Genomic DNA, 24547 nt, shown 5'->3' with positions numbered 1-24547 from the left:
ACGAACTCGGAGGGTTTGGAGGCTGCAGCAGGGGCAGAGGTGGACTGGACGGACCTTTGGTTCCCTGTCCCACTGCCATGTGGGATTCCGCGTCCTCTGCAATGCATAGGCTGACCAGCGTGCCAGGCACAGTGGCTGTGTGTAGGATGCGACAGGGAGCCCCTTCTGTGGCCAGGAAAGAGGCGAAAAGCGGACTGTGGTGGGCGAGGAGCAGAGGAAAGACCGAGCCTTAGCCTGGGAATCCTTGGATCTCTCCAAGGCGGAGTCTGCTTTGTCTCTGATGGCACCCGTCTCTTCGAAGGGCATGTCCGTGAGTGACTGTTGGACATCCCCCGAAAAACCAGAAGTACGTAACCAGGCGTGGCACCCAGAGAGTCGGTCGTGTCCAGCCCACAACGGATTGTGAACTTTGCCGCATCTCTCCTGTAATAAAATGCCTCCTTGGCATGGTTACCCCCTAGCATTTTGCCTTTTGTTGATGCCAGTTATGATTGAAAGTGTGCTGGGGCCCAGCTAACCAGGCCCCAGCACCAGTGTTCTTTCCCTAAACTGTAACTTTGTTCCCGCAATTGGCACAGCCCTGGCACCCAGATAAGTCCCTTGTAAATGGTACCCCTGGTACCAAGGGCCCTGATGCCTGGGAAGGTCTCTAAGGATGTCTTATGCCACCCTGGGGACCCCTCAATCAGCACATGCACACTGCCTCACAGCTTGTGTGTGCTTGTGGGGAGAAAAGGACTAAGTCGACATGGCACTCCGCTCAGAGGGCCATGCCCACCTCACACTGCCTGTGGCATAGGTAAGTCACCCCTCTAGCAGGCCTTACAGCCCTAAGGCAGGGTGCACTATACCACAGGTAAGGGCATATGTGCATGAGCACTATGCTCCTACAGTGTCTAAGCAAAACCTTAGACATTGTAAGTGCAGAGTAGCCATGGTCTGGGAGTTTGTCAAACACAAACTCTACAGTTCCATAATGGCTACACTGAAATCTGGGAAGTTTGGCATCAAACGTCTCAGCACAATAAATGCACACTGATGCCTGTGTGGAATTGATTGTAAAATGCACCCAGAGGGCATCTTAGAGATGCCCCCTGAATACCTACCCGACTTCTAGTGTAGGATGACCAGTTTCTGCCAGCCTGACACACACCAGACATGCTGCTGGCCTCACCTCCCCCTGCAGGAACTGTAACACCTGGTGGTGAGCCTCAAAGACTCATGCCTTTTGTTACAGCACCTCAGGGCATCCCAGCTTGTGGAGATGCCCACCCCTCCGGCCACTGCCCCCACTTTTGGCGGCAAGGCTGGAGGAGATAATGAGGAAAAAAAAAGAGGAGCCACCCACCAGTCAGGACTGTCCCTAAAGTGCCCTGAGCTGAGGTGACCCCTGCCTTGAGAATTCTTCTATCCTAAGATTGGGTGATTCCCCCCAATAGGATTATGGATGTGTCCCCCTCCCCTCAGGGAGGAGGCACAAAGAGGGTGTAGCCACCCTGCAGGACACTAGCCATTGGCTACTGCCCTCCTCACCTAAACACACCCCCATATTTAGTATTTAGAGGCGACCCTCAACCCAGGAAATCAGATTCCTGCAACCTAGACAAAGAAGAAGGACTGCCGACGGAGACGACAACTGACTTGGCCCCAGCCCTACCGGCCTGTCTCCAGACTCAAAGAACTTGCACAGCAGCGCATCTGACAGGGACCAGCGACCTCTGAGGACTCAGAGGACTGCCCTGAACCGAAGGACCAAGAAACTCCCGAGAACAGCAGCACTGTTCACCAATAGCAACATTTTTGAACTTTGAAACAACTTCTAAGGAACTCACTCTTCCCGCCGGAGTGTGAGACTTCACCCTCTGCACCCGAAGCCCCAGTCTCAAGTGCCAGAGAACCAACACTGCAGAGAAGACTTCCAGGTGACTGCGACCTCGTGAGTAACCTGAGAGGAGCCCCCTGCACTCCCACATCGACATCTGCAGAGAGGATCCAGAGGCTCCTCCTGATCGCGACTGCCTGGAACAAAGAACTCGACGCCTGGACTAAGCACTGCACCTGCAGCTCCCAGGACCGAAAGGAACCGAACCCCAGTGCAGGAGTGACCATCAGGTGACCCTCTGCCTAGCCCAGGTGGTGGCTGGCCCGAGAGGCCCCCCTGTGCCCTGCCTGCATCGCTAGAGTGACCACAGGTCCCTCCATTGATTTCTAAAGAAAAACCCGACTCTTACTAAGCACACTGCACCCGGCCACCCCTGTGCCGCTGAGGGTGTTTTGTGTGCCTGTTTGTGCCCTCCCCCTCCCCATTTTATGTATTTACTTCAAATCTTGAATCTTGTGGTTCTAAAATAAATTAAGAAAATATATTTGTCTATATGAAACCTATTGGCCTGGAGTTAAGTCTTTGAATGTGTGTTCCTCATTTATTGCCGGTGTGTGTACCACAAATGCCTAACACTACCCTCTGATAAGCCTACTGCTCGACCACAAAATAGAGCATTCAAATTATGTAATTTTGCCACTATCTAACCTCAAAGGCGAACCCTTGGACTCTGTGCACACTATCTCTCACTTTGAGATAGTATATACAGAGCCAACTTCCTACATATCCCATCCTTCACAGCTTGGGAGACGATAACACGGGCCTCCTCCGGTATCTGCGGCAGGACTTGTGCAACCGTATCCCACAAAGAGTGGGTATAACAGCCCAAAAGGCATGCGGTGTTCACAGACCGCAGCGCGAGACTGGAGGAAGAAAACTACTTATTGCCAAACTGTTCCGGCCTTTTGGATTCCCTATCCGGGGGTGCGGAAGGTAATGCGCCTGAAGAGGAAGCCTGGATAGCAAGACTCTGAGGTGTGGGGTGTTGGGACAGGAATTTAGGGTCGTCCGGAGCAGGCCGATGGCGGCATGCAATAGTCCTATTCACAGGAGCACCTGTGATGGGTTTGGCCCATGTACCCAAAAGGACATCAGTGAGGACTTCATTAAAGGGCAAAAGGGGTTGTGAAGTAGAAGCCCCAGGCTGAAGCACCTCCGTCAGGAGATTAGACCTGACCTCAACAGTGGGAAGCTCGAGACCAAGGACCTCAGCTGCCCTACTGACCACCATACCATAAGTTGCTCCCTCTGCTGTAGCCACAGTAGGAGGAGACAGCATGCCAGCGTTAGGAGAAGTATCCAGACCACTGGCTTTGCCCATTTCCTGAGCCCAGGTCATAGTAGGGTCATCCTGGTATTCATAAGGGTCCAGTGACCCCTTCAATTCCTCCCCATATTCATACCCATAAGAAAAAGGGTCCGAATCCGACGTGGGGCAAGTAAGCCCCATCGAAGCTGAAGGCAGCGTCGGTCAACGCCACTCTGAGTCATCAGGGATAAGAATTGGGTTGACGTCGATAGTGGGCACCACCGACGTCGGAGAAGGTCTCAAGGGTGCGAACGGCACCGGTGCAGATCCGCGCAGGGATCCAGAAGTGACCTCAGTGGCCGGGGCCGAAGCTACCGGCACGGAACCCGAAGGCCCCTCAGCCGAACCCCCTGGGCCCGAAGGCACCGTATCGGGGTCGGCCCGCCTAAATATGAGGCGCATGGCCTTTTAAAACTAAGTTGGGCGGGGGTCGCTACGGCTCTGGGAAATTCGGGGAAGCACGGAGCCGACCCAGATGCAGGCTCTGAGGACAGAGGTCTAGTGCGTGGACGCTCTTCCTGCGTCGCGTCGGCAAGCGGCGGGGCGAAGTCAGAGAGCAATGGGATTTCTTCGACTTCTTCTTACCTTGACCAGAGGATTTTGAAGAAGACGAGTGGTGATGACTCCGCGGCCAATCTTGAGACCTTCCTCCGGGACCTACGCAGAGTCGAGTGATGGGCCGCCATTAGCTTTAGGGACCGCTCCCTCAAAGCCTTTGGGTGCATGGCCCGGCACTCGGAGCACGACTTCGGGTTGTGGTCGCGCTCAAAACCACAGGCACACCCGATGAGGATCCTTCACCAACATCGTCCGATGACAGTCCTCGCATGGCTTGAACCCGGTCTTCTGGGACATCCTTGATGCATCAAAGTTGCACAGAAAAAAAATCGACCAAACGGTTGAATGCGGCCAAAAATAGCCAGGGTAGCTTTTCTCCGGATCAACGCTTGGCGCGGAAAGAAAAGAACTGACGTCACTGCGCAAGGGTGGCATCTATATACTACTCCCGACGTCATCGCGGTGACGACGACATCCGCGGAGTCGACTGACGCCACCTGCTGACGCACAAGGGTATTGCTTGAAGAAAAATCTCCGGATCCAGTCTGATGCCTGGGGAAAAATTCTAAGGTAAGGAATCTGCAACTAGAAGTCTCTATCAGATAATGTAAACACTGATTGCCACTAATTTTTACAAGTTCTGCGTACACTGGAAAAACCCACTGGAATTCACGACAAATAGAAACTGAAAACATCGATCTCCATCTATTGCCTAATCTAGCCCCCAAAACCGTTCAATGCATGTGAATCCCACATGCATGGCAGGGTCTTTATTTGGCTTGTTTTATTGTACTGTTTAAGGGTAGCGGATGATATGACAGGGAAGTTAAATATGCGTGCCTGTGTTGGATGGAGCATAGAGTGGAGGAAGCCAGCCCACCCTCCAGAATCCCTAAAGATGCAGTGTCAGTTTAACAATATGTGCAGAGGAGTTGTGTATTGTCTATGTAGCGGCTACATTTACATTATCCTTTTTATGAGAGACGAACAATGACATTTTGAGCCAAATGTATTGGACACGTTTTGCTATTTGGAAAGATTTTTTTAAGTTCATTTTCATGTGATAAAATTGTACTGTAAAAAGTTTATAGTCCTGACCTATGTTTATGCATATCAGACAAACTCCCATGCCAAAGACTCCAAATACCATCTACGCCTTTTCCATCATAACAGCAACTACAGTAATGTTGCTGTTCCACTTACAATACTTCTTCTAGCCAGCACTGTTCCCACGTCCACAATGATTGCCAAGTTAATAATTTTTTATTTCCTCACTTAAGACAGCCATTGGGTTAACTTATCATGCCTTCCCATTTTCCCTACAATTCAAATAGTCTACATCATTTAATGACACTTACACAGGCTTTAATTTTTAATTCTAAAGAGTCAGGATATTAGCTTGCCTCACTGGGCGTCGAGGAATCTACAACAAACAGAGCAGCGTCTGCTTCAATTGGCCTTGGAGTATTAAATCACAAAAATGTGTCAACCAGGAACCATCAGCAGTGGCGACTGGTAATCCTTAAAAATTGTGGCGTGTAATACTTGCCACAGTTCACCTCATTGTTTTCAAAATTCGCCTGGGGTGCTCTCCCTCAAAAATTTACCCATGTACTCACTCTTTCTCTCCCCTCAAACGCACTTGCACGCACGCACGCACGCACGCACACACACACACACACATTCCTAATCACTGAGACCCACTCACACAACTACTGGTGTACAGGGGTTCTGATTTGAACTCCTGGGGTAAGGTGTTTTGGTTGAATAATTCGGCAGTTGCCTCTATGCCCTAGTGCAAATGTACCTGTTGCACCATTGACAGGCACCCCTGACTCACTGTCACTCCCTCTTATAATCTCCCCTTCACCTCACTCAGGTTTACTCACTCCCTTGCTTTCCCTTATTCATACTCACCGTTTCTCACTTTCATTCTCATTGACACTCTCAAACACATTAAACTAACCCACTCAATCTTATTCTCTCTGTCACTTACAAACACACTTTAACTCCCACATACACAGAGAAACAGTGTGATTTTTTTAACTTGCCTTTTTACTTTTATGCCAAATTAGAGGCTCTATGGCAGCACCAGAGCAAGAATCGGGTGCTGGGCGTAGGAACCAGCAGGCGATGATTTCCAACGAAGAGCTAGAGAGCAGCAGGGCCAGGTTTCAGAGCAAGCATCACCTCAAGCCCTCTCCCAGCTTCTTGATAGGACTCAAAGCTCGTGTGGCTCCTCATTGGCCCCAGGATGCACTAATGTGCGACCTGACATCCATAATTTAGCAGATATACTGTGCTGCCTGGGTCATGTGCAGTATGTCTTCTAAATGAAGTGAATTGTGCTTGTATGAGGGCATCGTGGTTGAACTACATACCTCAGACGTTCAATACAGGAACCCACTCTAGGGAGTGTTGTGTTTTTAAATATTCTGTAGCTGGATTGACGCTCAAACCCCACCATCTCCTCTTATCATCAATGACCTGGTAGGGAGGCCTGACCTACACCCTTCAGAGTTCATGTAGACAAGAAAGTCGTGTTTGCATGAACACTGTTAGATTAAATTATTTTAAGTCTAATTATTTAATTTAGCAGAGGCTCCTTGGGCTACTACGCCCTGGAGTCCCTGTAGAGGAACCACCCCTGATTCCACCAGCCAGCGAGTACTGGTTTGGATGCAGGTACAAAGCAAAATCTTCTAGCCCTATAAATATTGTACAAAATGAGACCACGGAGAGAAGGATCTACAACAATAAACTGTCCAGCACTAGTTGAGGATGGACGGGGTCACTGAGCTAGGCTCTCAAGCATGCGTGTACTGAGGCAGGAGACATGAAAAAGACAGGCTTCACAGGCATTAGCCTGCTAATCCACAGTTAAGTAAGGGCACAGAGCAAGACTGGACAGTATCCTGTTTGTGAGTGGTGGGATCAGCAAACATCATTGTGCTGCATGGACTGATTACTGAGGAGAGTGTTAGCACAAAGAGGATTCACTAACATAAGTATAGCATGAGTACTGGAGAGGGAGATGGGATAATGTAGGATCTTCCAGCATCAACACCTGTAGTACGGGGATGGGTACGGCAGAGAACCTTGGTCAGTGTGTCCAGGATGGGAAGTTCACCGCACACAATGTCTGCTTTAATCAGGACGCCCTGGGCTGGCGACGTCACACAGCTGTAACTGAGGGTAAACCTGCGAGTACTGCAGATGTTAAGGTCACTGAGCAGTATATACTAAGATCGGTCTGGGAGCAGTGAGCCAATAAGGTCATGTGAGTTGAGCTGTAACCGGTTAATCAGCAGCATAAACCAGCACTTGCGTGAGTTTCTTATAGCGGGAGTGTCACTTAACTGGAAATACAAGTATTAGCAGTGAAAATGCTGGGCCTGGCAGTTATTCATGAGTGCTTTGGTGGAGTAAATCACTGACAAATATGTAGAAGACTGGGTAGTGCTTGTGTGCGACATCCCTGAGAAGGATTCATTTGCCAGACTCTATGATCACTAGGATGAGTCCAAATATCAAGAAGGAAACAAAAGAATTAACACACAGTACTGGGATGGGTAAGGTTACTTAGAAGGACAAGCGTTTGTCGCAGTAACAAGGCAAGTGTAGCTATCAAGCAGCATGTAAGTAATGGGGAGGTGTGACCACCGAACATGGTCTATAGGCATCAAGCCGAGGGCATTTAAACTCCCATTTATCCCGTGAGCGCAAAATAATACACCGCAAAATAATTTTGTATGAGTCATATGATTCTTTAATAACCAATACTAAAATTATGCATTTTAATATTTAAAGAACGATCAACATAATAACCCAATCATTCAACAGTCTGAGAATTTATGTTCAGGTAACATTTTAAAACAACATGTTTCATCCAAGTCCAACAGAAAATAGCTATTAAACATGAAACATCTTTACAAAACTGAATTTTGTGAACTATGGGGGTAAGTGGGGGGATCAGCAACGTTGGGGCAGGTGTCGGGTTGGTATAATAGTCCCACTATGCACACAGTAACACTCGCCTCGTATACCATGCTAAAATACGGGGGCACTGTGTCAGAGAATGTGCACCACCATCTCAAAGATCTACTAAAGTGGAACCTCGCCAGGCACTCGGGTGAAAAATAAGATCTTCTTAAGGGTTATAAAGTGCTCAAACTCTGTGCAGTCTGCCTTTGAGGAGTCCTTTCTTTGTGGCTTGTCCTTCAGATGTCTCTTCTGCATGGTTAACTTTTTACCTGCCCACCTCTGTATGGTATACCTTTTACATGCTCCTCCATTCTCATTTCTCCCCTTTCCATGCAATAAGTAGACTCTCCCAATCACATTCCACCCTGCTCACGAGTTAAAAGGCCGCCTTGTGTTCAGGCCATAAGCACACTCCAACATACAGGACTACGACGCAACGCACAGGCATCCATGTGAAGCCACACAGCACTGGTCACAGTGTCAGGAGAGCTATGTCATACATATGTGAAAAATCAAAGCCTCAAGATTCCCCAAACGTCAGGTCACAGAGGTCTGCGAACAAAGGAGGAAAAGGAACTCCTCTGACCAGGGACACTGTTGGGCCACTTCGAAGCAGTTCATGCCATGAGCTTTGCCTGACTGAGGGGAGTGCTTCCATGGGGCCTTTAAGCATGCATTGCCCTGGACGTTGCCAAGCACTATCTAACACTTAAGTGGAGCATCTGCTAAGCATTTAATGCCCAGAAAAGTTCCTGACAAAAGGAGTTAGTGTCACAACTCTGTGCTTTGGCTGTACCTAATCTTTTCCATGCCATCCTAGCCCTCAATCTAATGTATGGAACCAATAAACTGCTGCCAGCCTAGACAGGCATACATTGACCAAGACGGAAGGGCACAGACCCAAACAGTCAAAGTACTTGAGGAACAGAAAAAGGAAATCCGCATGCAGGAAAACCCAGATAACTGCTTGGGACCGAGGGCCACGAGGCTGCATGAACAGATGACAGCCCTGTAAACCCAGCGCTGTTGTCCGAGGCCGCCGCAATGCATCACCGAATTCTGATGCTGCCTATTTCCTACTATAGTTGGCCAAGTTTAGGACTTGCCTTTCTGAGGGGAAAAAGTGTGATGGGTTTCACAATCTAGCCTGGTCCCTATGACAGTTAGCAGAGGATTATTTTAGGCACAAATTACTTGCCGTCCAGGAATACTACCACCTCACCCCTTCTGAGCCAGAATATGGTCGGCAGCCACTCGAGGTGTCTGAAGACAAAACAGCAAACAGGACAGCATTTTCAAAATGGATGTATGCAATTTAAGGACCATCGCCGAGCAGGGATGCTTTGGGGTCGCAGAAACATCCAAAGCAAGCTAGGGGGTTACAGATCACTGAACTGACAAGACATTTAGTCACTGTGCACTGGAGACAATCTGACTTGCTTATCATGTGAACACGGAATGGCTGCAAACATCTTGTCATTCTGCGCCATGCACAGTTTCAAATGTGCAAATTTGTTTTGGAAATAACTGTATGAGTGTTCTAGAAATCGTTGAGAAAGTGTCATTTCAGACTGTATGGTTCATGTCCTACAGAATGTTACTCTCGCCATCTTCTCCAGCACTGCTTCGCAACCAAGTTCCAGGTAGCCTATCACTATCCAGTGCACTGAGGTCCGGACATCAGGAGCTATGCACGCAGCCGTTGTCGCTATACAACTCGTCCCTCTTTAACCTGCACTGAGCCTCAGGCTTCGAGTAGCTCTGTAGCCTGCAGTGAGTTCCAGCCATTCAGCCTTTACCTCTCTGCGAGTCCCTATGTATCCTGTATCTTTGCGCCCTGCGGTGTATTCCCGACATTGGGTCCCCTGCTTTCTACCGCTCGGCCTTACTCATGTCCTCATCCAGTGAACTCCAGGCATGAAGTATATTGGCCACCTCTACCCAGCTCCACACAACCAGTCCCTCCACAGCTTGCCGTGAGTACCAGAAACAGCATCCTCCAGCGAATCCAGGCATCAAGTAGCCCTGTACTCTCCATCCTGCCCTTCTACGCAGTTACTGCTGCAAACACCAAACAGGGGGAGGCTAGCTGGGGAATGACTGGAGGAGGATTAGCCATCATCAAGTGGACACGGCTACCATCCTCTCCTTCATGAGAAGATTCATGCAATGGAACACTCAACAGCCAATGGAATCAAACTTGGGGCGGGGCAATGGTTGCAATGTTATAAAAATATATCTTTTAAAACGACGAGAATATAACCAATATTTTTATTTCTTGGCATCAACCTGTGCACAGCTTCAGTATGGACACATCCGGTCCACAATTATGAACACACTTATGATAACTTGATTAAATTCCATGTGCTCCAATTCTACCACACTAGGTGTTCACCTCCCCTACAAAGCTATCCACATCTGTGGAAATATGCAATAGCCTCTACTACAACAGAGCTGAAATATAAGAGATCTGTCTTACTACTGTCCTCCACCAAGCTGTGAAGTGCACCAACAAATATCAAGAATGCTGCATTATACAAAATAATAATACATAAAAACCTGGGGCCCTGGCTGGATAACACTACTAAAACACTACAGGAGAGGGCACTATGGAAGATTCCCCATTAACTGCCTTCTAAAGACGAACTGTTGGAACTTGCTACAGAAGATTCTCCTGAAAACAAAAAATATCCACCTCTTACAGCAAGCATGATGTGACACTAAATTCTGACCCATGACTTCACGTGTAGAAACTTGCTGTAAAGAGACAGAAAACAGCACGGTTGGGAAAACTCAAAGCAAAAATACACAAAAACGTAGGTTGCAGAAAATGAGAATACAGATTCTGTGGCGTGGTTAGGAAAAGGATTCAATTACTCCCTCCAGGTTCCTTGAAATAGAAGAAATAGGAGAACATATTGTGTGATAACCGGGGTCTTCAAAACAATGTCTTAAGCAAGACCCCCTTCATTAGCACTTCACCAGAAATGGCTTGAAGGGAATCCAATTTCTGATTATACACTGAGGCCTGTAAATTACCTTTTTGGAGGAATACAGGACTTGAGAAGGAGACGATCAAGATAGACAGACCCCTGTCATTAAAGGTTGCTGCCTTGGGCTGTGCACTGGACATGCAGCACCTCTACATGGGTGAGGTAAGTAAAGCAGCAGAGTACAGCCAGTTCCTACACATATAATATATGGCTCTACCATTTGTCACCCATCAATCGTAACACTCACATAATGTCTCTAGGATTTATTGAATGCTGCCAGCACAGCCCAGATCATCTCCAAAGCATTGGCTTTGCTCCCTTCCACATCCGGGTCGAGGTCCAGGAGGTCTTTGGACCTGTTCATGGCGATGTCATACTTCTCATCAGAAAGTGAGCTGAAGACGTTCTCGAGGACATCAGACGAGTGAGCCAGGATCAACAGTGCCAGAGTCCGGCGGTCCATGCGATGCGGGTCATTGACCCATTTATCCAAGACACTCTCTTGCAGCTTTTTGACCAGCCGTTGCTTTTCTGTAGTGTTGGTGACTGGATGGGTAGTCATATCAAAGAGCAGGAAGTTCTGCTTCTCAGTTGTGAGTATCCCCTTCTCCACTAGGTTCTTGGCAATCCGTTCCCGCACATTGCGGAGCTGGTACTGAAGCTTGAAGGGGTTCCACGTCTCACCTGTGGGATATAAGAGACATTGCTTTAGACCAGATACATCTGTGCACATAAAGTCCTCAATACTACCAAACGACAGTGTCAGCGTACTTTCCACCAAACACTGGCTATATTAAAAAAAAAAAGTTATACTTTACACCATGTATTCGTAAACCAAGTAACAAGTAAAACAAGTAAATACCAGAGTTATATCTTTAAATCTAATTTCTAAGGCACATGTCTGCTGTTACTGAGGAAGACTGAAAATTCAATCTTACTAACAGCAGACATGTGCCTTAGAGACTCATTTAAATTTGAGTGGCATTAGTGCATCTTTTAAAGTTCCACTCAGGTTTATTCATCATGCCTTGTGACAACGCTACTCCATATTTAAAGGTTGTGACAGACAAGTCAGAAAACAGCATGCAGTATTATCGTGCTGATGTCTGACGCATGGGGTATTTTAGCCATTAATCATGCAGGGGTGTTTAATTTAATAAAATATCTACTTGTCCATGATAGAGATTCCTTCATAAATGTTCTGGTCCTTTAAAAATATCCACTCGTCCCTTTGGTGCACAGTGTGGTGATAAATTATGGTAAAAATTTCATACAAGAGCTCTGATAATAGCCTCTCCGATTACACCAGGAATCATAGTAGGGTTTGAATTCTAGCAATTCCTGTGTTTTGCCACCTTTCCACAGAGTTCTGGGGCTATAGGTAGCGCTAGGTAATAGTTTCAGGGTTTGGAACGTGCTGTGGAGTCTGTGCAAACTTCCTAACTTGCATGTTTTAGGGTTTTCACCTGCTCTTATCTAATCTTTTCCCATACTGAGAGAGGTTGGAAATTTACTCCCAAAAATGACAAAAATAAAACTTCTTCCGCAATTGAGGGGAAAAAATATGGTTGAATGGAAAGTGAACTTTTAAACACTAAACAGATGTTTGCCTGAACATATTCACACATGCCTGTGTGTTTGGGCTAAAATGAAGTTCACAAATATTTTCTAGGCGTACAATTCCTGATCTACTTGTGTGACTTTATTTAAGAATTGTGCCACTAATTAGGTTTCGAGCTAACCATGACCTTTTGTGTTTATTTAAATTCTGTCTATCTATCTGTAGAGTAACTTCACTGTGAGACACAGCACTCTGCTCTTTCACAAGGAGCATTTAGGCAGACAAAGTTTTGTTCAGTGTTAGCGACTACTGTGGCACTGTGTGCTTTTTGAGACCAAAAAATATTATTGCTTTTGCCAATGTTTGTTATTATGATGAGGGCCTGGCAGCTCCCACAATAACATTTTACAAAAAACATGTCAAATCAAGACACACATTGACAAAATCAAAAGGCTCACCACCAATGTCAGACCTATTGGCTTTGCCAGTGATCATTTATGTTCATGTTTCTCATAATCTTGTTGAAACTGATTGCACTGATTTTCCATTATGAATATCTTTGTGAATACTAGCACGCATCAACTCATTTTCGTAGATGATGCTTAAAAGCTTCACAGTAGTTTAGCAAAACGTTTATTCCTAGCTGCATTTTTCTCTGAACATTTCATTTGAAAGCAGACTTGTTAATCTTGCTTTCAAGCTACTGCAAGTATTTGCATCTAAACAGACAATATTTTGGGAGCATTATATATAGTCTCAGGTTGTTAAACTTTGCAAACTTGAGGACGCATTTTTATGCTGGGAGCACTGTCAGCAGTGCAGTCCAAGCTTAAAACATTTCCTTAGAATGCTCACACTATTAATAAACACTTTGCATTATTGAACCATACGGAAAATGTCACTTAGCCAGTGTACATCTGTTTGTGGCATGTTGTGCTGCAGATTCACATGCTATGCAGCATATCGATTCCGACATCTAGTGTTGGGCTCGGACTGTAACAAGTTGTTTTTCTTCAAAGAAGTCTTTTGGAGTCACAGGATCGAGTAACTCCTCCTCTCGGTTCAATTGTGCATGGTCATCGACTTCATTGTTAGATTGTTTTCCCCGCAAAGGGTGCAGAAAGGAGTAATAAAGCATATAAGAGAAAAGAGATGTCCATGCAAATGTAAATATATATACATATGTACAAATGTATTAACTTAAACGACTACAGGCTTCCAGGGAAGAGGGAGGGTTCATGTGAATCTGCAGCACAACATGCCACGAACAGATGTACACTGGGTAAGTGACATTTTCCATTCAATGGCATGTGTATCTGCAGATACACATGCTATGCATAGACTACAAAGCAGTTTGTCCTCCCAAAATAGAGGTGGCTAGCCTGTTGAAGTTGTTTGAAATAATGTCTTTAGGACAACTTGTCCTACTGTGGCTTCTTGTTGTGAGAACACATCCTCACAGTAGTGTTTAGTAAATGTATGAGGTGTTGACCATGTAGCTGCTTTACATATATCAGCTATTAGTATGTTCCCTAAAAAAGCCATTGTTTCACCTTTCTTTCTCATAGAATGTGCTTTAGGAGTGATTACAGGTTGTCTTTTTGCTTTGATATAGCATGTTTGTATATACCTAACAATCCATCTAGCTAAACCTTGTTTTGATATGTTATTTTGCCTATATGTGGTTGTTGGAAAGCTACAAAAAGTTGTTTTGTTTTCCTAAATTGTTTAGTTCGGTCTATGTAGTACATTAAAGCCCTTTTGAGATCTAAGGTATGTAGAGCTCTTTCTGCCACAGAATCTGGCTGGAGGAAGAAGACTGGCTTCCACTGCTTGACTGATGTGAAATTGTGAGACTACTTTTGGTAGAAATTTAGGATTTGCTTCTTAGTACAACCCTGTGTTTGTGTACTTGGAAAAAAGGTTCTTCAAGAGTAAAAGCTTGTATTTCACTTACTCTTTGTAAAGAAGTAATTGCCACAAGAAAGGCAACCTTCCATGTTAGAAATTGAATTTGGCAAGAGTGCATGGTTCAAAAGGTGGTCCCATAAGACTGGTAAGTACTATATTTAGATTCCATGTTGGAAATGGTAGTGTTCTTGGAGGAATGATGCGTTTTAATCCTTCCATGAAAGCTTTAATAACAGGAACTCTAAATAAAGAGCTATGTTGAATAGTTTGTTAATATGCAGATATTGCAGTAAGGTGTATTTTTATTGAGGAGAAAGCTAAATTTGATTTCTGCAAATGAAGTAAATAACATACAATGCCTTGTATTGATGCTGAGAGAGGATCTATGGTTTTAGATTGCCAATAATAAAGAAACCTTTTCCATTTGTTTGCGTAGCACTGCCTAGTAGTGGGTTTACGTGCTTGTTTAATAACTTCCATGCACACTGATGGGAGTTTTAAATATCCAAATTCTATGACTTCAGGAGCCAAATTGCCAGATTGAGAGCCTTGGGGTCTGGATGTCTGATTTGACCTTTGTTTTGTGTTAACAAATCTGGTCTGCATGGGAGTTTGGAGTGAGGTGCCACAGATAAATCTAGTAGTGTTGTGCACCATGGCTGACGTGCCCATGTTGGTGCTATGAGTATCACGTTGAGTCAAGTCTGATGCAACTTGTTGACCAGAAATGGAAGGAGCAGGAGAGGGGAAAAAGCGTAAGCAAATATCCCTGACCAATTGATCCATAGAGCATTGTCCTTGGACAGTGGATGTGGGTATCTGGATGCAAAGTGTTGGCATTTTGTATTTTTGCTTGTTGCGAATAGATCTATGTTTGATGTGCCCCACTTTTGAAGTACTTGAGGGTGAATCTCCCATTTGTGTGTTTGTTGGTGATTTCTGCTGAGGAAATCTGCCAACTGATTATCTATCCCTGGAATGTACTGTACTAATAGATGATTTTGATTGTGAATTGCCCATTGCCAAATTGTTTGGGCTAGAAGGGACAGTTGAGATGAATGTGTCCCTCCCTGCTTGTTGAGATATTACATGGTTGTCATGTTGTCTGTTTTTATAAGAACATTCTTCTGTTTGAGAAGAGGTTGAAAAGCTTTGAGGGCAAGGAACACAGCTATTAACTCTAAATGGTTTATCTGTAGCTGTTTCTGTTTGACATCCCATTGCCCTTGAATGTTGTGATTGTTTAGGTGAGCTCCCCAACCAATCATTGATGCATCTGTTGTAATTATGGTCTGAGGCACAGGGTCTTGAAATGACCGCCCCTTGATTAAGTTGCTGTGATTCCATCACTGAAGGGACATATGTGTTTGGCGGTCTACCAACACTAGATCTTGAAGTTGACTGTGTGCTTGTGACCATTGTTGTGCAAGGCACTGTTGTAAGGGCCTCATGTTTAATCTTGCATGTGGGACTATTGCAATGGAAGACACCATCATTCCTAGTATTTTCATGACAAATCCTACAGTGTATTTTTGATTTGGTTGTATAAGTGGAATTAGTTTTTGAAAAGCTTGTATCCTTTGTGTATTTGGATACGCTAGAGCTAGTTGAGTACTTAGGATAACACCTAAATACAGTTGTATTTGTGCTAGCTGAAGGTGTGACTTTTGGTAGTTTATAGAAAATCCTAGGGTGTGCAGAGTTTCTATCACGTACTGTATATGATTTTGGCATTGTGTACGATTGCTTGATTTTATTAACCAATCGTCTAGATATGGAAATACATGGATATGTTGTCTCCTTCGGTAGGCTGCTACTACTGCTAAGCACTTTGTGAATACCCTTGGAGCTGTTGTTAATGCCGAAAGGTAACACTTTGAATTGGTAGTGTTTTCCTTGTTTAACAAACCTGGAGTATTTTCTGTGGGCTGGATGGATGGGTATGAGATCTAATGCTGTCATAAAGTCTGTTTTTTTGTAGCAGTGGGATAACATCTTGCAGAGTTACCATGTGGAAATGTTCTGATAGGATATAGAGATTTAGTGGCCTGAGGTCTAATATTGGCCTGAGGGTATAATCTTTTTGGGGAATTAGGAAGTACAGTGAGTAAACTCCTGTTCCTAGTTGAGACTGTGGAACTAAGTCTATTGGTTGTTTGAATAGTAGAGATTGAACCTCTTGTTGTAACAGAACTGTATGTTCTGGGGTTAATTTGTAATACCTTGGTGGAATAGTTGGAGGAGTGTTTATCAATTCTAGGCAAAAGCCATTGCAGATAATTGATATCACCCAGTTGTCTGTTGTGATATTTTTCCAATGTGCGTGGAACTGTTGTAGTCTTCCCCCAACAGATGTGTGGAGTGGAAGGGAGTGTGGAAAGTCACTGTTTTGGTTGTGTTGCTGGTTGTTTAGAGGTTTGGAATTTACCTTTATTTCTAGAGTATTGTCCTCTATATGTGCCTCTAAACCCACCCGCTGGTAATGGGTTTGATAAATTGGTTTTGCCTGTGAGGTTGATGCCTCGAAGGATTGTGGTGTAAAACCTCCTCAAAATTGTGACTTACGAAATGACCCCCTATATGGTGTAGAATAGAGAGCACCCATTGCTTTGGCTGTATCCGAGTCCTTTAGTAATTTTTCTATTGTGTCTACCTCTGGTCCAAAAAGATTTTTCTTATCAAAAGGCATGTTTAACACAGCCTGTTGTATTTCTGATTTAAAACCAGAGGAGCACAGCCATGCATGTCTACGAATCGTAACTGCTGTGTTCACACTCCTTGCAGCTGTATCAACCACATCAAGGGAAGACCTTATTTGGTTGTTACTGATAGTATGCCCTTCCTCTACTACCTGTTGTGCCCTCTTCTGGTGCTCTTTTAGGAGATGCTATGTGATATCCTGCATCTCATCCCAATGGGCTCTATCGTAACGGGCTAGTAGTGCCTGGAAATTAGCTATCCTCCATTGTTTGCTACCTGGGACGCAACTCTTTCCGGCAGCGTCAAATTTCCTGCGCTCCTTATCAGGAGGGGGTGCATCTCCTGAGGACTGGCTATTTGCCCTCTTTCGGGCAGCACTAACCACTACTGAATCGGGAGGCACCTGATGAGTGATGTAATCAGGGTCAGAGGGTGCAGGCTTATACTTTTTTTCTATTCTAGGCGTAATTATCCTTGCTTTCACAGGCTCATTAAAAATTTGGTCTGCGTGCTTTACAATGCCTGGTATCACTGGGAGGCATTTGTACCTAGAATGCGTTGAGGATAACGTATTAAACAAAAAGACTTCCTCTAGTGGTTCTGTGTGCATTGTTACCCCATGATAGGCTGCAGCCCTAGCTATAACCGGATTGTACACTGTAGTATCTTCAGGTGGAGATGGTTTAGAGGGTTAGGTGTCTGGGTCGTTGCTTGGGATGAGATCAGGGTCAGAAAGATCCCATGGATCAACAGTGTCTTGTTGAGAATCAAAATAATGTGTTGCAGAATGCATTGGTGTAGGGCTGGTGTGCGGAGAGGTAGGTAGGTGCGGAGAATGAGGAGGAGAAGACTGAGGAGGTGCTGGCTTCTCATTTTGTTTTGGCACTTTAGCTGGGGGCTGTGCAGTGTCCAGTTCCTCTTGGAATGCCAGCTTTCTCTTTGCCTTTAGTGGTGGTGCTGTAATGATTCTCCCCGTTTCTTTATAGATGTGTATCCTAGATTGTTTCTCATCCATAATTTGCAGGATTGGTTCAATTTCGGACTCTTCCTCAGAGGTTTTATGGCTTTCTCAAAGTCATTTGCAAAGTCCTTGTTCCTCTGTATAACTTGTCTTTTTCGGTTCCGAAGTTTGATGTTTTTTCGGTATTGAAAATGATGAGGAAGGTCTCGGCTCCTAAACAGTCTTTCTAATTTTCAACTCCGAAAATAGTTTTTTTTTTTTGCTGGAGTCTGAAATGGAGCCTTATTTATTTTTTGTCGACTCCGAAGTCGTCGAAGGGTTGGCCTTTTTCGGTGCAGAACCCGAGGATCGGTCACCGACAGTCTTTTTCTGGTCCAAACCATGGCCTTCCAGCAGTGGTGTACCCAAGGCCTTCTTTTGTTTTTTTGTGTGGGGGTGCAGGGGCAGACGTACTTAAATGCTGGCTGGCTGTGATGGGTCTGTCGTCTTCGGATTTCTGCTCCGACTCTGTCTCAGATAGAGATTGCTGTTTGGGTCTGTTCCTCTTCGGTAACGTCAAAATGTTCCCCGCTCTTCAACGCCATTTCCAGCCTTTTTGCTCTCCGGTCTCTAAGAGTCTTTTTCAATCGGAACGAACGAGAGGCCTCACAGTTTTCCTCCCGATGGTCTGGAGAAAGGCAGAGGTTGCAAACCAGATGTAGGTCTTTGTATGGGTACTTAGCGTGGCACCGAGTGTAGAATCGGAATGGAGTCCGGCCTGAGTTGAGGGCGCACGCCCTGAAGGGCGAAAAGAGTGATTTTCCGACAGTACTACTGCTTCGATGCCAGATGAAGAACGCGATCGATACAATACCGACGCAAAAGAAGGTTTTCAAAAGTTTTCCGATTTGAAATTTCAGAGCGAGAGGAAACACGTCCGAACCCGACGGCAGAAAGAAAACAATCTAACAATGGAGTCGATGACCATGCGTAATGGAACAGAGAGGAGGAGTCACTCGATCCCGTGACTCTAAAACACTTCTTCGAAGAAAAACAACTTGTAACACTCCAACACTAGATGTTGGAATCGATATGCATAGCATGTGTATCTGCAGCTACACATGCCATCGAACATACTGAACCATAAATACAAGTTCAAACAGCTTAAATATATGGACACAAATATTGCCTTTACTGCAGACAATGCCCTTCCCTGATCCATAATAAGGTACTGTAAACTGCAAACCAAAGTGTTTGTGCTGCAGGGGGTTGGGCCTACCTGTCCCAAGGACAAAATAAACATCAAAACTCGCTGTCCTTGACCACCAAACAATATGTCCTAGAAGTTGGGCTATAGGAATTTCACAATCCTGATCACTCCATATTATCCAGCTAGCTGGGTGGGCATTTCACAACTCTCTCTTTCTCTCCGAGCCTTTCACACATGCTTGAGAGACCCAAACATATACTTGTATGGATCCTGAGGTGATGCAATTCCCGCTGTGGATCGGGCACCCTTGTAAACACTTACCAGGGCTGGAGAGATGCAAGGTGTTCGACTCAAACTTACAGTGGCTGCACAGGTTGAGGAGCGCAGTGGAAAATAACACTAGTGCAGTAACTGAATGTTGCTTCCTACTTCTTTGTGCATCCCTTACTACCTGATCATCATAGTGTAAAAATCGGGCAGCGTGGAATAGAACTTGACATGAAATAGTATCTGTCTTCTAGACATTCTATCAGGCTGAGGCGCCAAATCTATGCTCACCCTTCTGGTAACTGTCCAGCTCTTACTGAAATCTCAGCGGGCAGGCAACCTTGTCCAGCCAGGATTTAGGCTAGACAGAGGCAGCTCCTTTGTAATGGCAGAGGAGCATCACACCCCTGATCGGTCAGGCAGTGACCAATATTATTGGTCACTGCCTGATTGAGCCATATAAGTCTGGGGTGAGGTGGGGCGGGGAAAGGCTGGGCCATTGGGAGGAGGAGTAGTGGGCACTGTAAAGCGTGCAAGCCAGTGACATGCACACTTACATTTCTCCGACCAGTTGTGTTATACAGCTGGGTTGGAGAAATGGCACAGGCTCCCTGTGTCTGAGTAAGTGTCAAACCAGCCCGCTCAGGCTAATGCCAGCGCTACTCCTGTGTTTGCTTTAACATGAGAGCAGCATCTGGATTGGGAGCCTGTGCCCCAGTGACTGCTGGGAGGAGAGGGAGTGGCCGGCAACGGGACCGGTAGAAGCAGCATTAGTTAATTAAAAACAAATTTCAACAACCCCCTCCCGCCCCCTGACAGAACACATCCCCAAAACAGCAGTAGATATAAGGAACAGCTCATTGTGATCCTTACGGAGTTTACAGGGGATTTAGGCTCAACGTGATGACCCTTTCAGAGCAGCCAATACTTCTATAAAGTTTAGTGTCATGACCATTACTGGGCTTCTGATGAGTTGTTTATAAATTTAACTAAGACACTTGAGACCAAGGATTAATATTGTATATAAGTAACATTTCCTTCTGCATCATGGATTCAACATTGCAATAGTTTAGAAAGATTATACTCTAGACAGAGCTATGCTAAGCCAGGACGCAACAAAAACAAGCATTTGCAATGCAACAGGTCTCGCGTTTGCTCGTGTTAGAGCTGATAGCGTTGCAAACTCCTAACCCGACTTTTCACTGGTAATGAAACCTTCGGCAAAAGTGCATTTATGTACGTAACCCGAAAAAGTGCAATTAACTTGTAACAGGGTCGATAATATGTAAAGCGCTCGACTTCTGCCAAGCGAGATCGCGCTGGTAAAATAGAGAAAAAGTAGTCCACGAGCCGGACAGAAAACAGCGAGCCTTGCATGTTTTCTGTACTTGGTCGATGCGCTCGAGGAGGGCTATCCAACGGAAATCTAATGAAATCAAGCACATTCTAACAGGCAAGCCCACAAGCCAATTACAGACACTGACGTGACGTGGACAGGGCTCCGAGCCCTTTTTTAATTACTGACGCGTCTCGCTTAGCAAAACGCATGCGCAAGCGACGCAGGCTCGACCCTAAAAATGAAAAAAAAAAAAATCAGATAAACAAGTTACACAGAGAGGCTTAACCCAATTGAGAATATGTTCTGAAGTCATTATCTTATTTATATATACCAGTGTCTGACAAATGTATTGCTTGATCTCATGGCGGGACCATGAACGGACTGATGTTGAATCTCCTTGATAGGACGTTCCTCATGGGAGCAGTAGTGACTACTGATGAGCCAGTGGCTAGGCAACGAACTGGTCTGTTGGCATTTTGATAGCATGTAGGAATTCCTCTAGTCACCTGATCTTCCAGCCGTTTCCAGAGACGCAGGGTCTATTGACAGAGTCCATGACCCCACTCCACCCAGTTTGTTGCTGTATCACGTGGCGGTGTTGTTGTCCGTGAACACCTGCAATCATCCCCCCCTTGATGGAAGGTAGGAAGGCCTTCGATGCTAGTCGGATCGCCCGCAACTCCAGCATATTGAAGTGGAGTGCAGATTCCTCCGGAGACGAGAGTCCACTGATCTCCTCCTCTCCCAGATGGCTGCCCAATCCCAGAAGTGATGCTTCTGTCACTACTGTCAGACCTGGTTAAGAAAGGGAGAGGAATCTGCCTCTGACTCAATCGCAGTTTGTTAGCCACCACTGCAGATCTTTCCCAGTTCCCTCCGAGATCTGGACCATGTCGGACAGATTTTCCTGATGCTGTGCCCACTGAAACATCAAGTCCCACTGCAGATTCTGCCTGTGGCATAGGTAAGTCACCCCTCTAGCAGGCCTCATAGCCCTAAGGCAGGGTGCACTATGCCACAGGTGAGGGCATATGTGCATGAGCACTATGCCTCTACAGTGTTTAAGCAAAACCTTAGACATTGTAAGTGCAGGTTAGCCATAACAGTGTATGGTCTGGGAGTTTGTCAAACACGAACTCCACAGTTCCATAATGGCTACACTGAAAACTGGGAAGTTTGGTATCAAACGTCTCAGCACAATAAATGCACACTGATGCCAGTGTGGAATGTATTGTAAAATGCACCCAGAGGGCATCTTAGAGATGACCCCTGAATACCAATCCGACTCCTAGTGCTAGGCTGACCACTTTCTGCCAGCCTGCCACAACCAGACAAGTTGCTGGCCACATGGGGAGAGTGCCTTTGTCACTCTGTGTCCAGGAACAAAGCCTGCACTGGGTGGAGGTGCTTCTCAACCCACCCCCTGCAGGAACTGTAACACCTGGCGGTGAGCCTCAAAGGCTCACCTGCTTTGTTACAGCACCACAGGGCATCCCAGCTAATGGAGATGCCCGCCCCTACGGCCACTGCCCCCACTTTTGGCGGCAAGGCTGGAAGAGATAATTAGAAAAACAAGGAGGAGTCACGCACCAGTCAGGACAGCCCCTAAGGTGCCCTGAGCTGAGGCGACCCCTGCCTTTAGAAATCCTTCATCTTAGTTTTGGAGTATTCCCCCAATAGGATTAGGGATGTGCCCCCGCTCCACAGGGAGGAGGCACAAAGGGTGTAGCCACCCTCCAGGACAGCAGCCATTGGCTACTGCCCTCCCAGACCTAAATACACCCCTAAATTTAGTATTTAGGGGCACCCCAGAACCTAGGAAACTAGATTCCTGCAACCTGAAGAAACAAGAAGGACTGCTGACCTCCAAGCCTGCAGAGACGACGGACGACGACAACTGCTTTGACCCCTGCCCTACCAGCCTGTCTCCTGACTCGAAAACCTGCAACCAGTGACGCATCAAACAGGGACCAGCGACCTCAGAAGCCTCAGAGGACTGCCCTGAATCCCAGGACCAGGAAACTCCCTTGAACAGCGGCTTTGCTCAACAACCAGCAACAAACTTGCAACTTTTCTACAACTTCAAAGACCTCACTCTTCCCGCTGGATGCGTGAGACTTCACACTCTGCACCCGATGCCCCCGGCTTGAGATCCAGAGAACCAACACCACAGGGAGGACTACCCGGTGACTGCGACCCCGTGAGTAGCCAAACGACCCCCCTGGACCCACCAGCGCGACACCTGCAGAGAGAACCTGGAGGCTCCCCCCTGACGCGAATGCCTGCAACAAGGGACACAGCACCTGGACCAAGCACTGCACCCGCAGCCCCCAGGACCAGATGGAACCGAACTTCAGTGCAGGAGTGACCCCCCAGGCGACACTCTGCCTAGCCCAGGTGGTGGCTGGCCCTAGAAGCCCCCCTGTACCCTGCCTGCACTGCACTGCTAGAGTGAGCCCCGGGTCCCTCCATTGTTTCCTATGCAAAACCAAACACCTTCTTGGCACACTGCACCCGGCCGCCCGTGCCGCTGAGGGTGTGTTTTGTGTGCCTACTTGTGTCCTACCCAGTGCTCTACAAACCCCCTCTGGTCTGCCCCCTGAGGACGCAGGTACTTAGCTGCTGGCAGACTGGAACCGGAGCACCCCTGTTCTCCATAGGTGCCTATGTGTTTTGGGCACCTCTTTGACCTCTGCACCTGACCGGCCCTGAGCTGCTGGTGTGGTAACTTTGGCATTGTCTTGAAACCCCAACGGTGGGCTACCTATGCCCAGGAACTGAGACTTGTGTATTACTTATCTCACAATCTAACCAATACTTACCTCCCCCAGGAACTGTTGATTTTTGCAGTGTCTACTTTTAAAATAGCTTATTGCCATTTTAACAAAAACTGTATGTTATTGCTCTAATTCAAAGTTCATAACTTACCTGTGTGGGGTACCTTGCATTTTATGTATCTACTTCAATCCTTAAACTTGTGGTTCTAAAAAAAATTAAGAAAAAATACTTTTCTATATAAAAACTATTGGCCTGGAGTTAAGTCTTCGAGTGTGTGTTCCTCATTTATTGCCTGTGGGTGTACAACAAATGCTTAACACTACCCTCTGATAAGCCTACTTACTGCTCGACCACACTACCACAAAATAGAGCATTAGAATTATCAAATTTTTGCCACTATCTTACCTCTAAGGGGAACCCTTGGACTCTGTGCACACTATCTCTCACTTTGAGATAGTATATACAGAGCCAACTTCCTACATAAGCCATGTTAAGATATGCAGTGTACACTGGTCAACACGAGTGGTCCAACTACATAATGGCTTCTCTGAACTTAGGCATGTTTGGTATCAAACATGTTGGAATCATGTAACTACACCGATTTCATTGCTAGTTGTGTGATCCCATGTACTCTGGGGGTTCATTAGACGATTTCCCCAGTTCTGCCTGTGCAGCCTTATGGGGTCTGGCTGCCAGCCCACGCTGTTGCTGATCCCAGACACTGTTCTGCCCTCCTGCTGATGAGCAGAACTCAAGCAGGGGAAGGCAAAGCATTCCCTGCAAGGGAGAGGTGTGACTACCTCTACCTTTGAACTAGGTAGCTCTGGGTTAGGGTGGGGTGGCCTCTGAGCGCAACCAGACTGACTGCTTTAAAGGACACAGTTGGCACAAAACTACACAGAGGACAGGGGAGTGACCACCCCTCTTGCCACCTCTTGACTGGTTGATTCTTCCATCTTGAAATCAAGGTGGGCAGAGGCACCTGGTTAGGCCAGATATATGATGTCCATGACCCCCTTAGATAGGTGGATCACTACAGAGTGACCACACCTGTTTTAGGTTTACTTAAGGGCTCCCCCGAGGGTGCGTCCTCAGATTTGTTGATTAAAACTCTA

At 46.2% G+C, this 24547-nt stretch overlaps 1 protein-coding gene and 1 long non-coding RNA gene across 2 annotated transcripts in view; one reads left to right on the top strand and one right to left on the bottom strand.

The window, feature by feature from the left end:
• Positions 1-24547, top strand: part of LOC138268668 (uncharacterized) — a 555825-nt gene that overhangs the window by 504920 nt on the left and 26358 nt on the right. The window lies entirely within an intron of this gene.
• The window catches only part of GOLPH3L (golgi phosphoprotein 3 like), a 154406-nt gene continuing 137354 nt past the window's right edge, over positions 7496-24547 (bottom strand). The window contains exon 5 of the mRNA XM_069218540.1: positions 7496-11410. Coding sequence (XP_069074641.1) covers positions 10983-11410 — 428 coding nt within the window. The 3' untranslated portion in view covers positions 7496-10982. The remainder of the gene's footprint in view (positions 11411-24547) is intronic.

Source organism: Pleurodeles waltl, chromosome 12 (genome assembly GCF_031143425.1).
Source record: "Pleurodeles waltl isolate 20211129_DDA chromosome 12, aPleWal1.hap1.20221129, whole genome shotgun sequence".
Lineage (NCBI taxonomy): Eukaryota > Metazoa > Chordata > Amphibia > Caudata > Salamandridae > Pleurodeles > Pleurodeles waltl.
Note: the sequence above shows the minus strand (reverse complement) of the source record. Positions and strands in the feature narration are given on the sequence as shown.